Below are 15,000 nucleotides of genomic sequence, written 5' to 3'. Positions count from 1 at the left end.
CACCGTGGACCCAGGATGTATTGCTGGACCCGCTGGAGGGAAGGGAGGCACGGGAGAACCAGAACCAGGACTGAGAGGGGCAGACTGTCAGACCTGCTGCAGTAACATGAGAGGTTTTCTAAAGGGACTCTGGTGCTCAGAGACACTACCACTTTAGTCCACAGGGGGCGACAGAACCAACACTAAGTTAAAGTTCCTCGTAGTAACTTTAAATAAAGTACAGATATGTTAAAACGTACTTAAGTACAGTATTTGAGTAAATGTACTTCGTTACATTCCACCATTAGTTTTACAGAAATTATATGTTTTATAATATAACGTGTAATAAATCAAATCAGTCCATTTTTCCATCACATATACAAGCTGATATATATAAATATTATATTATATAAAATACCTCATATATTATGTAGTATATAGAATCAGTTTCTACACCAATGCTGGAAAGTAACTAAGTACATTTGATTACTGCACTTCAGAAAGAGGTTCATATTCTACATTTACTGCACCGCATCATTTAATAACTAAAATTATTAGTTTAGATAAACAATACAGAATATAATCAACACATTCTGGTGCATTCTTACTTTAAGGAATCATTCATATTTACTAAAGTTAAGATGAGAAGTTTCCAGAGGAGACGTTTTGTTCATATCCTTATCCCATCCTGTGCTTGTGTTCCAGCGTGTAGTCCGGCCCGCCTCGAGGGCCTTCGGTCTCCGGTCTCGTCCTGGAGGAGTTAAGGCGGGGGAGGAGCTGACGACGAAGCTGCTCCGGTTGGACGACCTGGTGAGGATGGAGAACGATGTGATGGAGCCGAAGAGGAAGAGGAGTTTCTCCGGCACCAACCAGCTGGACCGCCTGTCGGTTAGCTCCATGGAGACCAAACAGGGAGGAGCCAAGCAAAGGTATGAAGCTGTGTCTCTATATTCAAGGTAACGAACCGGATGAACTTTAGGACCGTGGGGTTCCTCTTGTTTCTATGGATCACACGTTCTATCTCTGAGAACCTTTGGTTCCTAACGACTGACTTCACCCCTCCAGCCCAACGCAGTGACTCGACCCGTTTCATTACCTGGTTACAGAGCATCAGTTCAATATGTGAGGCCCTTCACCTCATTGAGCTCATTGTCACTTAGAGTTCTAACCGGTTCAGCGTATAAACAACAACAACAACAATAACAACAACAACAACAATAACTACAAACAACAACAACAGTCGTAAAAACATCAAACCCTTCTTCCTGTGTTTGCAGCAAGGTTGTGGAGTTGCCACGGCGACGAGTCAATCCTCCAATCGACCGGATCGGAATGAGTCGTCTACCAAACGGTCGAGGATAGGCCACGCCCCCTCTCTGTGACAGCCCGCCCCGCCTCCACAGCGCCCTCCTCTGGACAGGTACTGCAGTCCACTCACAGTCCTTAAAAAACACTGAAATGGTCCCTGAACGCCTCTCTGTCCCTCTCCCGGTCTCTCTCTGTCTCTCACTCTCTCTCTCTCTCTCTCTCTCTCTCTCTCTCTCTCTGTCTGAGTGGAAGGAGTGCGGAGTTGGCGGAGCGTGTTTGAGAGCGTTAAAATAGCGATTTTTCGATCTTTTTCTTCACTGGGTAATGTTGGGTATGGTAGTGTAGTGTAGTGTGAAGGGTTCACGGGGTTTGTGTGCACAATTAGGGGGTTTTAGGGTCTTTGTTTGTGGGGGTTTGCAGCCGATCAGTCGGCGTGCTAAACGCCACCATGAGCCTGACCGAGTTAACCAGGAAGCACGGGGTGAGGATCCCGCCGCTGTTCGGGTGTTCAGTGGAGGAATCAGCCTGGCAGTGGGGGAGCTTGTCGGCCACAGCCACGTGAAGTCCGCAGCGCGGATGAACAGCGCTGCGGACATCTTTCTAGACAGCGTAGAAGCTGCGGAAGTGGTGTTGGAGTGCGGGGTCGAGGTGGGTGAACACTTCCTACCCGCTTACCCTCTCAGCTCACCGGCAGTAAAAGTCACGTGTCTAATGTTCCTCCGTTCATCACTAATGAGGCAATAGTAAGAGAGCTGTCCAAACATGGGAAGGTGGTGTCTCCGGTTAGGAGAATGTCTCCTGGTTTTAAGTCCCCGCTGTTAAAGCACGTGGTGTCTCACAGGAGACATGTCCTCGTGATCCCGAATGACAGGAGCAGAGTGGTCAACCTCAGTTTCAAAATCACTGCAGACGACTTTGACTACGTCCTCTTTGCAAAGACTAATGATTTTAAATGTTACAGTTGTGGGAAAGAAGGACATCTGAGCAGAGCTTGTCCTGGGGAACACGGTTCTCATAAAGACCAGAACCAGAAAGGTACTGAGGAGGGCAGAGGGGACAAGCAGGACGGACAGGAGGGAACAAGTGGAGCACAGGAGGCGAGGGTGGAGGAGACGGGTGGGGCTCAGGAGGCGAGGGTGGAGGAGACGGGTGGGGCTCAGGAGGTGAGGGAGGACGGGACAAGTGGATAACAGGTGGTGAGGGAGGAGGGGACAAGTGGGGTACAGGAGGTGAGGGAGAGAACTGGAGGACAGGTGGAGTCAGGTAGTGAGGTAGACATGGAGGAAGACGAGGAGCAGCTCAAAGCCCCTCAGCTGAAGAGGAAACAGAGAGGAGACAGCGGAAGCACACAGGCCAAAAAAAGTGGCAACGACAGGAAGTAGAGGAGCAGCTGAGTCTGAGTCCAGTCTGGAGGAAGACGCTGCTGCTGAAAGTGAGCTCTCTGAACACAAGGCTGGCAGCTGTAAGAACTCTGAAGGCTACAGCGTGGAGGAGATAAAGGACTATCTGCAGAGAAGCAAGAACGTAAGAGGAGCCAAAGTGGAGGACTACCTCTCTGATAAAGAGAAGCTCTCCAGCTCGGCCAGATCGCACATGAGCAGTAAAGACAGAGGAGGTCTCACGAAGCAGGAAGGCTTCAGACTGAAGAAAATTGTGCAGACAATAAGGAAAGAGATGAACAATGATGGAGCCAAGTAAAGAGACCGGAGCCCACGTGCTCACTACACCGGCTGTTTCATGAACCGCTGGTGAACGGAGCCAGGATGGGCATCCAGGACGGCACGACTCCAGGTCTCAGCAGCATGCTGTGCCCCTCTGAAGACTCCAGGTCTCAGCAGCATGCTGTGCCCCTCTGAGGAGTCCAGGTCTCAGCAGCATGCTGTGCCCCTCTGAGGACTCCAGGTCTCAGCAGCATGCTGTGCCCCTCTGAAGACTCCAGGTCTCAGCAGCATGCTGTGCCCCTCTGAAGACTCCAGGTCTCAGCAGCATGCTGTGCCCCTCTGAAGACTCCAGGTCTCAGCAGCATGCTGTGCCCCTCTGAAGACTCCAGGTCTCAGCAGCATGCTGTGCCCCTCTGAGGAGTCCAGGTCTCAGCAGCATGCTGTGCCCCTCTGAAGACTCCAGGTCTCAGCAGCATGCTGTGCCCCTCTGAAGACTCCAGGTCTCAGCAGCATGCTGTGCCCCTCTGAAGACTCCAGGTCTCAGCAGCATGCTGTGCCCCTCTGAAGACTCCAGGTCTCAGCAGCATGCTGTGCCCCTCTGAAGACTCCAGGTCTCAGCAGCATGCTGTGCCCCTCTGAAGACTCCAGGTCTCAGCAGCATGCTGTGACCCTCTGAGGATTCAACCGGCAGAGCAGGAGCATCCTGAGCTCCTGGCTCTGCAGATCGATTTCCAGATCTAGGATTAATTCCAGAGCTGAATGAACTCCACGCTCCTTGAAAATATCATGAAAAGAAACTATTTTGATTGTTTTTTGTTTTGTTTTGTTTTGAAGAGTTTCTTCTAATCCATTGCCACGGCAACGATGTTTTGTTTGTTCATATTGTTTTCAATAAAATAAAGGTTTTCTAAAAATCAAAATCTGTTTCACTCACTCTGTCTCTCTCTCTCTCTCACTCTCTCTCTCTCTCACTCACTCACTCTCTCTGTCTCTCTCTGACTCTCTCTCTCTCTCTCTCTCTGTCTCTCACTCTCTCTCTCTGTCACTCTCTCTCTAACTCACTCTCTCTCTCTGACTCTCTCTCTCTTTCTGTCACTCTCTCTCTCTCTCTGACTCTCTATCTCTCTGTCTCTCACTCACTCTCACTCTCTCTCTGTCACTCTCTCTCTCACTCTCTGTCTCTCTCACTCTCTGTCTCTCACTCTCTCTCTCTCTGTCACTCTCTGTCTCTCTCTCTCACTCTCTCTCTCTGTCTCTCACTCTCTCTCTCTGTCACTCTCTCTCTCACTCACTCTCTCTCTCTGACTCTCTCTCTCTCTCTTTCTGTCACTCTCTCTCTCTCTCTCTCTCTTTCTGTCACTCTCTCTCTCTGTCTCTCACTCTCTCTCTCACTCTCTGTCTCTCTCACTCTCTGTCTCTCTCTCTCACTCTCTCTGTCACTCTCTCTCTCTGTCACTCTCTCTCTCTCTGTCACTCTCTCTCTCTCTGTCACGCTCTCTCTCTCTGTCACTCTCTCTCTCACACTCTCACTCACTCTCTCTCTCACACTCTCTCACTCACTCTCTGTCTCTGTCTCTCTCTCTGTCTCTCTCTCTCTCTCTCTGCAGAGGAATCACCACAGATGCATGAAACAGCCAATCACCAACCACCACGCCCACCACCTGTCAATCATCCACCTCACGTCACCTGGACACCACCCCCCCCCCCCCCCCCCCCTACACAGCGATGAATGTTTAACGATGGTGCATTCAGGTGCTGCTTGGGAAGGTCTGAGAAAGTCAGGACCAAATGATTTCATGTTTATGTCTTAAAGGAAATAACTCAGATTTTAGTGATAAAATCCTCCACTGAGCTCAAAGTTTAACTTGATGAGATGACAAAGTTCAGGATCATTGATCATTTATCTCAGCACGTTTTGATTTTAAATGTAATAATACATTATTCAAGTAATGTATTTAAGTAAACCTTTGTGGTACTTGTACTTAACTTGAGTTTAAATTAGAAAATATATTATTCTGAAACTAATCTGCACGTTGATGCCAGTACTTTGTACTTTTACTGAAGTACAATTTAGAATGCAGAACTTGTGACAGATTCTTTCTACACTGAGGTATTAATGCTCTCACTGAACATTAAGCCCATTTCAAGACAAACTGACTCACAGCCGACCCGTCGTGATCGACCGGTGTCCCCTGAATGCATCATCCCGGACGACGCACTGACAGACGTCTCCACGGCAACGGGACACGAGACCTGGTCCAACCCGCTCCGCTCATTTACGCAGAAGAAGAACTTTAATAAGAAGTGTTTTCATTGTTAAAGCCCAATCTGTTAGTTTACAAACATGTTTAAATCTCTGGAAAACAAGAAAGCTGGTTCACACAGGAAGTACTACTAACTCTGAAAACTGTAAACCGGAAGTGGTTAGCCTAGCTTAGCATACTGACTGAAAGCAGGGGCAAACAGCTAGCATGGCTCTGTCCAAAGTGGAAAAGCAACAACATCTGTAACACGTAAAGATGGACACGTCTCGTATCTCAGGTGTACGACGGTAAAAATATAATAATTCATAAATGACAGAATGTTCCGAGATTAAAGTCGTACATTGTATAGAAGAAAAATACAAATAAATGAATCTTTGAGATTACAAACTGACTGGTTTGATCTCTTGACATCGTAATATGTGTATGTTACAACAAGCTACTGACTAAATAAACCACAGAAGAAGAAGAACATGTCGGGACTTTATGACGTCTGATTCTGCTTTCAGAAACTCAAACAGTCAAATATCAATTTAACGAGTTAAAACATGTCAAATTCACCAGAATAACCCTTTAAAAACATCGTGAATAACAACTTCCTGTCCGCAGCCTTTAAAAGCAGCTGGTTGAGGTCCATACAGTGCTGCGTCAGCACTTTACGACATGAACCTGTAGACGTGACGTACAAAGGGCCAGGACGACCCTGCTGCTGTGCAGACGTCATCAGCGAGAGCTTCACTTTGAGTCCGGATCCTGTTTGAAATGCTTCTTGCTGCCTCCACGTGACCTGTGCTTAATAAAGGAATATGATCTGCTGAACCAGTCTGTGATTTATTAATGAATGTATTTATATAATGAGCTCAACTCACACTGGATTTATTAAGAGTCTTAAAGTCAGATATCAGATTATGTTTGTTAAACGTTTGACATATGAGTTCATTCAGTGGCGGCTGGTCAATAGAGGGCGCTAGGGCGCCGCCCCCCTTGAGCCACAACAAATAAAATAAATAATAATAATAAACTATACAAATTGTCAATATTTGTGTCTTTGAAATATGGAATCACCCAGTAATATGTGTAAAATATGATATCTGCGGTAAATATATGCTTTTCCTGCACGTCCTCTCCGCGCGTGCACGTCTCAGCAGCTCTGGGGCGCTGGAGAAACTGCCCAAAAGAGGCGGGACTATGAAGCAGTTTAGCCAATTGCTGGTTAAAGATATAAATGTGTGACATACAATTTAGCCAATCAGCGTCCTCAAATAGATTCAGCTTGGGGCAGAATTGATTAATCACCACTGTAGAGGTGTTTCTCTCTGTAGTCTGTTAAACTGTCCTGTGTTCTGTTTATAAGCTCAGGATCCATTTCTACCGGAGGAATGCGATCGTCTTATTGATGAATTATTTGCGTCTGTACGTTTTGAAATTCAGATTGTGACGTCATTATTAAATAACCCAGAATATGATTATTGTTTCTCTTAAATGATAAAACTATATATATGATATATATATATTATTATATTATACTGAGACTATAATAAGATGTCCTGACGTGTTTATCAAAGTGTTATTTACTGGTTTTTTTCATGTTGGAATAAATGTTAAATATTTGAACTGTAAAGTAGTAATACGTGTTTGTTGACATTTTCTGAAGTTTAAAGTCGGCATTTTCACCATCGCCATCTTGTTTTTTGCAACCAGTGTACAGGAAGTGAGCATATCTGGACTGAGGAGGAGTGACGTAGAGACCTGTCAATCTCCAGCAGAGGTGAGTTTCTGTCGAGTCTTTATTAAGAAAAAGTATCACGTGATCCAGAACAGACACCGAGGTCTGATCTGGATCAACAGAATCACCAGTTTACATCCGTCTGTACAGCCGCTACGGGAGCAGAGAGGGGACAAAATGGACCAAACACAAACGCCTTCACATTCAGAAACATTTTGATCTCCAATCTAAAATTAGAAAGTTTTGAAAAACTTGTAACGTGGCGGTACTTTGGTCAAAAAAACACAACTACAAAATGTCAACATAATTATTCTTAAATCTCAACTCTTTGTCTCTAAACCAACGGGGTCAAAACAAGGAACTCCAGTGTCGGCATTACCTCACTACTGTTATTAGACATTCTATTTGATCTATTTGATGTCACAGCAGCTGTGGTCACTTTCAATTCATGTTAACTACAAGCAAAACGTCTTTCATACTAAAAGGACATATTTTCGGAGGATTCTCAGTTGTACTTGTATCACTTAATCCTATAAATTCAGTCTGTAATTTATTAGTTTTTAAAGTTTTACAACAAGTGAAAACAGCTGCCAGTGCAGTGAGAGCTTAATTAAATTTCATAAATCAGCTGATATGATGCTTTTAAATTTGACATTGTTCCAGATGAACAGTTACTTTACTCTCAGAGATAAAGTTAATGTAGCTGCTAACTCAGTTAGCTCGCAGGTAAAGCAAATAAAGTGCCGACATTAGTCAACATTAAGGATCCAGTTTGTTTTTGAGCTAAAGCTAATGGCGGTGATGGCTAACATTAGAATTACCTCCACAGAGAAGTGACTGATTAGCTAACAGGATGCAGCTGGTTTGAAAGTAATGCTAATGTAGCATATTGCTAACATTAGCTAAAATTATGAATTTAGCTACATTAGCTTCAGCATTACAGACTTGAAGATAACGCTGACTGCTATAGACTGCTGAAGGGTGAGCTAACATAGTGCTAACAGTATGGCTCCAGTTAGATTACAGCTAAAGCTAATGTAGCTAACTGCTAATATAAGCTAATGTTGGGAGATAAAATGAATATAGCCAACATCAGTTATCTTAGTTGGCTAACGCTAACAGTAGCTAATAACACGGACTTGGAGATAAAGCTGACTGCTAACTTTAATTTACTTAGACGTAAGCTAATGTAGCACTAATATTAGTTAACATTGTGGATCCAGTTGGTTTGGAGCTAAAGATAAAGAAGCTAACTGCTAATATAATAGCATCATTTTGCAGTAGATTCGAATTTGTTTGACCAAAGACTGTTGAGTTAAAGGACCAGTGTTTAGGATTTAGTGGGATTTATTGGCAGAAATGTAAAATAATATTCACAACTGGTTCTAATTAGTGTATAATCGCCTGAACACAAGAGGAGTCGTCGTGTTTTCATTAGCTTAGAATGAGCCGTTCATAGCTACATGGGGAGTCCGTCAAGTTCCTACGGTAGCCCGGAACGGACAAACCAAACAGCCTAGAGACTCTTTGGTATTTTTGCGTTACCTGAAAGCCACGTAGTTTTCCGACAGGGGTGAGTGGGGGGGGGGGGGGTTTCAGATGGCACTAAATCCTACACACTGTCCCTTTAAGTCGGAGTGATTTGACCTCGGGCCTTTATTAAGGCAGAGCTGGACCTGAGGAGGGGGGGGGGGACAGTTGGATTGTTCAGGAAACAACACATTCAAAAAGAAAAAAAGAAAAAGAAAAGGTGAATAAATCCTATTAAGGGTTAAAATCAGAGAGGCATCCGGTTTCCTTCCACGCTGATTTTAACAGCGTGACCCGGCTTCGTCAGGCGGCGGATGTCTGCGAATCTACGCAACTGTTTGTCGACGCGGGTCATTCCCTTCTTCATCGGACCGTGCTGAAACAAACAGAAACATCACGTGTTAGCACGATGCTAACGGGTTCAGAGGTCCTTTAAGTGTTTAACCAGCTCTGCCTTCAAAAGACAACAATAAACAGTGATGAAACACTTAGCTGTGCGTTCACACCAAACACAAAGACGCAAAACAAGCGTCATTTGATATTGTAAAAAATAATAATTTAATTTGCAATTTGTCACGAAAAGGGACTAAAATGTCTTTAATCCGATAACGTCGCTGGCGTATTTACGTCTAGATGACGTAGATTTGAGTGTTGACGGAGCTGCTACAGTGTTAGCTTAGCCTAGCACTGAGCTAGCCAAACTCCATTCAGAAAACAAGCTTTTTAAAAAGTTGTTTGTCGGGTCTGTCCGAAAAACAACAAGCGAAGCGTGAAGAGACGTTTTATAAATCTGCATCATGTCGTTATTTCTGCATCTTTTTCATCCATTGACTGCAAATAACCCTCATCTAAAGCCGTTTTTCTTTGGGTCATAATGCTGTCGTAAAGCAGCCGACGCTAGAGACAGTGAATATTTATTGGTTTTGATATTTATTGCTTGTGTGCATCTCTGGATGATGTTATTGAACACGATGGCGTTTGTCTTTTTAACATCTGGGACTTCAGAATACAGGAACAAAGCAGCTGAAGTGCTTATTTCCACCATATAGGTTAATGGTGGGAATAAGCAGCGTTGGTATCTATCCTATGTGCGAGTTAACGCGAGGCGAGGATTCGCTTCCACATTTGGTGTAAACACAAAATCTCATAAATCTTCTATGTTACATCACTTGTTTTGCTGTTTGTAACACAAGCAGAGTGTGTTTTGTGGATGTTTCATCACTTTTCATCACTCTTCTCTTCTCCGGCTCATGCAGAGGAAGCGTTAATGTTAGTTAGATGTTGCATCACCAAGCTTCCCAAAAGCATCAACCTCAACCCACCAGCAAGTGTGTGAACGAGGTGTGTGTGTGTGTGTGCGATACTGATGGACATGATAGATATAGATGGTAAATATACGTTTTTAAGCCGTTTATCATCACGTGCACAACTACAGAGGAGAAGTTGGTCGTGAAAATCGAATATAAATTAAACCAAATATATATTTGTGGTATAAAGGATTTGCAAATTGAATAAACTAATTTAAACTAGGATGTAGTAATGTATGTATATAGAGATGTAAACTGGTAGTAAAACAGTAAGTAGGAACATATAAAGACGTTGTCGCTGTCGTTCACATTAGAAGTCAAACAGGCGTCACTGGATGAACAGAGACTACAGGGTTCAGGTTTAAAGGGACAGTACTGATGTTATGAAGTGTAGTTGTATGAGGTACTTCTACATACTCTGTGTATTACTACAGTAGATGGAGCATATTTTAGATATGTAAAAGGATCAATATCAGTTGAAGTGAACGCTTGGTTTATCATATCTTCAGCCCTTTACCTCTCTGACGGGGAGATGGAGCCGTTCTCTCTGCTCAGCGACGCACAGAGTATGTAGAAGTACATCATGTAAACATGTGTGTGTGGAAGGAGGCGGGCCAACACAAAGAGCAGTGAGATCAGTGTGTGTGTGAGTCCCACTGGTCACAGGTGAGTCAGATGTCAGAGGTCACAGGTGAGTTAGTCCTCTGACAGACGGTTCCCCACAGACAGACGCTCCTCTCCGTCTTTTATCTAAGAGCGGAGCGTCTTCTCCGGAGGGAAACCCTCACAGTAGTCTAACCATCACCACACGCCATGCAGAAGGACTTACTGCCCCCCCTACAGGCCAGCAGCAGGGACTACAGGGGCATTCTGTTCCCCTCTATGCTGATCTTCATGGCTCCCTGTGGGCGGCCCGATTTCTTCTGCTCAGCGATGCGTCGCTTGAGCTTCTCCATCTGGCTGAGGCCTTTCTTATAGCCGCTCTACAGAGGACCAATCACAGCTCAGCTCATTACCTCACTTCCTGTGTTCAGGACTAGACCTCCAGAAGGAAAGTTTGACCAGATTCTCTCCTTTAACTTCCTTTTCATTGCAAGCTAGATGTCAGGCTACACAAAGTACATGTAGTACTCTGTGGTACAACAGTATTACTACAGAAATATGGACTTATTACCAAATATGAAATGTGCATTCAATACATAAAGTGTCACGTGTAACAGAAAATGAAAAGAACAACTTTTAACTCAGAGATGAATCACTCCTAAACATTTATACATTTATAATAAACGTTCTCTCGTTTCACACGTTCCCACCTGGATGCTCCTCATCATTTCCTTTCCTTAAAGTCTGGAGAATAAACCCTCGTGTGACTCACCCTGCTGGACTCCATCTCTACATTCCATTTGGGTCGAACTACGTAGTCTTTGTTGGACGGCATCGGTACACGAGCACGGGCACAGAAACCAGGGTCACCGGGTCTCAGGGCTCTGAGGAGGAGAGAGAGATGAGGAGGAGGAGAGATGAGGAGGAGAGAGAGAGAGAGAGAGAGAGAAGGGAGATGAGGAGGAGGAAGAGAAAGAGGAGGAGGACTATTAGTTACTATCAGTTAGAACAATGCTGAACTCTTCAGTGTCGTCAGAGAAGAACTGGATCCAAACACAGCTTCTGTCAATCTGAAGATCAACTTACTTTTCCTCTCCAGTCAGCTGCTTCTCCAGATCTCTCCGAGGCGTCTGACCCCCCGAGCTACAGACAGACAGACAGACAGACGGGAAGAGAGAGACACTGTGGTTTATATCATGATGGGTTAAACAGTGACGGGACACAGAACACGGTTCATGAACTCAGCAGTGAGTCCACAGTCTGCTGAGTCTCCATGCTGTTACTAGTGCTGTTACTAGTGCTGTTACTAGTGCTGTTACTAGTGCTGTTACTAGTGCTGTTACTAGTGCTGTTACTAGTGCTGTTACTAGTGCTGTTACTAGTGCTGTTACTAGTGCTGTTACTAATGCTGTTACTAGTGCTGTTACTAGTGCTGTTACTAGTGCTGTTACTAGTGCTGTTACTAGTGCTGTTACTAGTGCTGTTACTAGTGCTGTTACTAGTGCTGTTACTAGTGCTGTTACTAGTGCTGTTACTAGTGCTGTTACTAGTGCTGTTACTAGTGCTGTTACTAATGCTGTTACTAGTGCTGTTACTAGTGCTGTTACTAGTGCTGTTACTAGTGCTGTTACTAGTGCTGTTACTAGTGCTGTTACTAGTGCTGTTACTAATGCTGTTACTAGTGCTGTTACTAATGCTGTTACTAGTGCTGTTACTAGTGCTGTTACTAATGCTGTTACTAGTGCTGTTACTAATGCTGTTACTAGTGCTGTTACTAGTGCTGTTACTAGTGCTGTTACTAGTGCTGTTACTAGTGCTGTTACTAATGCTGTTACTAGTGCTGTTACTAATGCTGTTACTAGTGCTGTTACTAGTGCTGTTACTAGTGCTGTTACTAGTGCTGTTACTAGTGCTGTTACTAGTGCTGTTACTAGTGCTATTACTAGTGCTGTTACTAGTGCTGTTACTAATGCTGTTACTAGTGCTGTTACTAATGCTGTTACTAATGCTGTTACTAGTGCTGTTACTAGTGCTGTTACTAGTGCTGTTACTAGTGCTATTACTAGTGCTGTTACTAGTGCTATTACTAATGATATAACTAGTGCTATAACTAATGATATAACTAGTGCTATAACTAATGCTATAATTAGTGCTGTTACTAGTGCTAATGCTATTACTAATGCTATTATTAGCATCCTCCACCTCACAGCAGTTAGTCAGACTTTACTTTGAGGGCCTTGACGATCCTCTGACCCTCACTGTGGATAAAGACCGATGAAGGCTCTCAGGATTGTGTCGAGGTTCACACAGTGGAGGAAGACGTACTCAGAGGTTTTCATACCACAGAGCAGAAATACTCAAGATACAAATAAAAAGCCTGCATTCAAAATGTTAGTATCTGAAGTACCAGAAGTAAAAGTACTCATTATGCAGAATATGATGTGTTATATGTTATTGATGCATTCATGTGTTCTTTAATGTTGCAGCTCATTTTAAAGACTTTATACACTGCTGGTAGTATTAATCTATAATAATAACACATCATCTTTTATTTATATGTTCTATTAATTTGAATCTGTAAAAAGTAACTGAAGCTACTTAAGATAAATGTAGTAAGTAGTACAACATTCACCTCTGAGATGTAGTAGAAGTATAAAGTGTGTGCAGGAGCGACAACACGGAGACGAGCGTCAAGATAAAAACACTTCTCAAGCTTCAGGCAGGAGGGAGGAGACAGAGGAGAGGAGTTAGGAAGGAATCAAGGAGTCAAACGTTAAAGAATAGACTTCATCCAGTCTGACTGCGTGTGTTCACTTTAACCTGAACCGTCTACAGGCAGGACTCACTGTGCAACCATGCTGTGCAACTGTGTGACTGAACCTGATTGGTGGAGAGAAGACGTCGGGTTCCTCCACCTTCGGAGACTGACTGAGAGGAGGGGGGGGGGGGGGGGGGGGGGGGTGGTGAGGAAGAGGAAGAGGAGGAGAGATGAAATGGAAGGATGAAATGGAATGAAAGAGAAACACTGAAGGTGGAGCTCAAAAGAAACAAACAGGAAGAAGGAAAGAGACTACGTGTGATGATGAGAAAATGAAAATATGAGAGACCTGAGCAGCGACATCATGTCCTCATGGACTCATCAGGATCTAGACCCAAGTCTACGAGGATTATTCAGTCTTTTGGTGTAAATATTAGTTACTCAGCACATCCATCACTGTTAGTAATGTGCTGCCATAGAGCTGACCCTCCTCACATTTTAACGTTAACCATCAGAGTGTAAATAAAGTTTTATCGTTAACCATCACAATTTAAATAAAGTTTTATCGTTAACCATCACACTGTAAATAAAGTTTTAACGTTAACCATCACAGTGTAAATAAAGTTTTACTGACTCAGTAGAACATGTGTTTCTAGTCTCTGATCATGTTTTATTGTAAACAACCAATCAGTGTTTAAACCAGCAGGAGGAGAGCTAGTAACGTTAGCAGCACCGCTAACGGCTAACCAACAGGAGGAGAGCTAGTAACGTTAGCAGCACCGCTAACGGCTAACCAACAGGAGGAGAGCTAGTAACGTTAGCAGCACCGCTAACGGCTAACCAACAGGAGAGCTAGTAACGTTAGCAGCACCGCTAACGGCTAACCAACGGAGGTTCACTTCAGTTACATTATGATGCCTTCAGGCTCTGCTCAGTGAACATGAGTACTGGCTGGTTTGTCGGGAGGAGGTTATGAGGAGGAGGTTATCAGGAGGAGGTGATCAGGAGGAGGTTATGAGGAGGAGGTTATCAGGAGGTGATCAAGAGGAGGTTATGAGGAGGAGGTGATCAGGAGGCGGTGATCAGGAGGAGGTGGTACCTCAGTCGTTGTCTCTGAGGCATCTGCTGGTCCAGATCTCTCTGCTGGCGCTCTTCTCTCGTCATCCCTTTGTAGTTCGACGTGAGTCCGAAGATGGGCCTCGACCACTCGTCTACAGACACACATCATCATCATCATCATCATCATCATCATTAAAGAGATCACTCTGAATCGTGTCTCTCTGTGGGGATTCTACAGAGACAGAGGTCCTCACTGATGAGCTTCAGGGCGAGGTCTTTGTTGGACCGAGACTCTTTGGGATGTTTGTACAGGAACATGACGGAGCGTCCGATGCCGCTGTGCTTCAGAGTCTCCTGACTCACGCTGGGCAGCTGGAGGAAGGAAGCAACACGGTGAAACCCCGACGTCTCGAACAATGAATACAAATAAACTTCTTGTGTACTCACTTCATGTAGGATCCTCAGCAGCTCCTCTCTGATTCTGAGAGCCGGCAGAGATTTGTCCGGCAGAGGGCTGATCCACTCTTTAATGGCCGACATCACCCCGCTGTCAATGAACGTCTCCTTCAAGTCCTGTCTGAGGGGAAAACGCCACCACAATACATTCTCATATTACAACTGGAATTCTTGGAGATGTTTGGATCACACGATAACAATAAACAAATATGTAAGAAATGTCTGAAAAATACTAAAAAGTAAAAAAAATAAAAAGAATAATTAATAGTAAATTATGCAGAATATATAAGTGAGAAATGTCCAAATATTATCCAAATGTTTTACTAAATAGAAATAAATGTTTGAAAATGTG

The 15,000-nt window shown here is 44.1% G+C and overlaps 2 protein-coding genes and 1 long non-coding RNA gene across 3 annotated transcripts in view; 2 read left to right on the top strand and 1 right to left on the bottom strand.

Annotated features, from left to right (window-relative positions):
- ostn (osteocrin) overlaps positions 1 to 1,442 on the top strand; it is a 3,138-nt gene extending 1,696 nt beyond the window's left edge. The window contains exons 2-3 of the mRNA XM_076082775.1: positions 685 to 908; positions 1,257 to 1,442. Of these exons, the coding sequence (XP_075938890.1) occupies positions 685 to 908; positions 1,257 to 1,341 (309 nt within the window). The 3' untranslated portion in view covers positions 1,342 to 1,442. The remainder of the gene's footprint in view (positions 1 to 684; positions 909 to 1,256) is intronic.
- A 3,746-nt stretch (positions 1,443 to 5,188) lies between these two features.
- LOC142939591 (uncharacterized) lies at positions 5,189 to 7,375 on the top strand. The gene is made up of 2 exons (XR_012950119.1): positions 5,189 to 5,499; positions 5,819 to 7,375. It is a non-coding gene; the product is annotated as an uncharacterized LOC142939591 (long non-coding RNA).
- The window catches only part of iws1 (interacts with SUPT6H, CTD assembly factor 1), a 13,837-nt gene continuing 5,815 nt past the window's right edge, over positions 6,979 to 15,000 (bottom strand). Inside the window, 8 exon segments of the mRNA XM_076082797.1 lie at positions 6,979 to 8,841; positions 11,148 to 11,259; positions 11,462 to 11,518; positions 13,008 to 13,088; positions 13,256 to 13,303; positions 14,233 to 14,344; positions 14,447 to 14,564; positions 14,640 to 14,769. Coding sequence (XP_075938912.1) covers positions 8,713 to 8,841; positions 11,148 to 11,259; positions 11,462 to 11,518; positions 13,008 to 13,088; positions 13,256 to 13,303; positions 14,233 to 14,344; positions 14,447 to 14,564; positions 14,640 to 14,769 — 787 coding nt within the window. The 3' untranslated portion in view covers positions 6,979 to 8,712.

Source organism: Anarhichas minor, unplaced genomic scaffold (genome assembly GCF_050575085.1).
Source record: "Anarhichas minor isolate MPS153535 unplaced genomic scaffold, ASM5057508v1 ptg000102l, whole genome shotgun sequence".
Taxonomy (NCBI): domain Eukaryota; kingdom Metazoa; phylum Chordata; class Actinopteri; order Perciformes; family Anarhichadidae; genus Anarhichas; species Anarhichas minor.
Note: the sequence above shows the minus strand (reverse complement) of the source record. Positions and strands in the feature narration are given on the sequence as shown.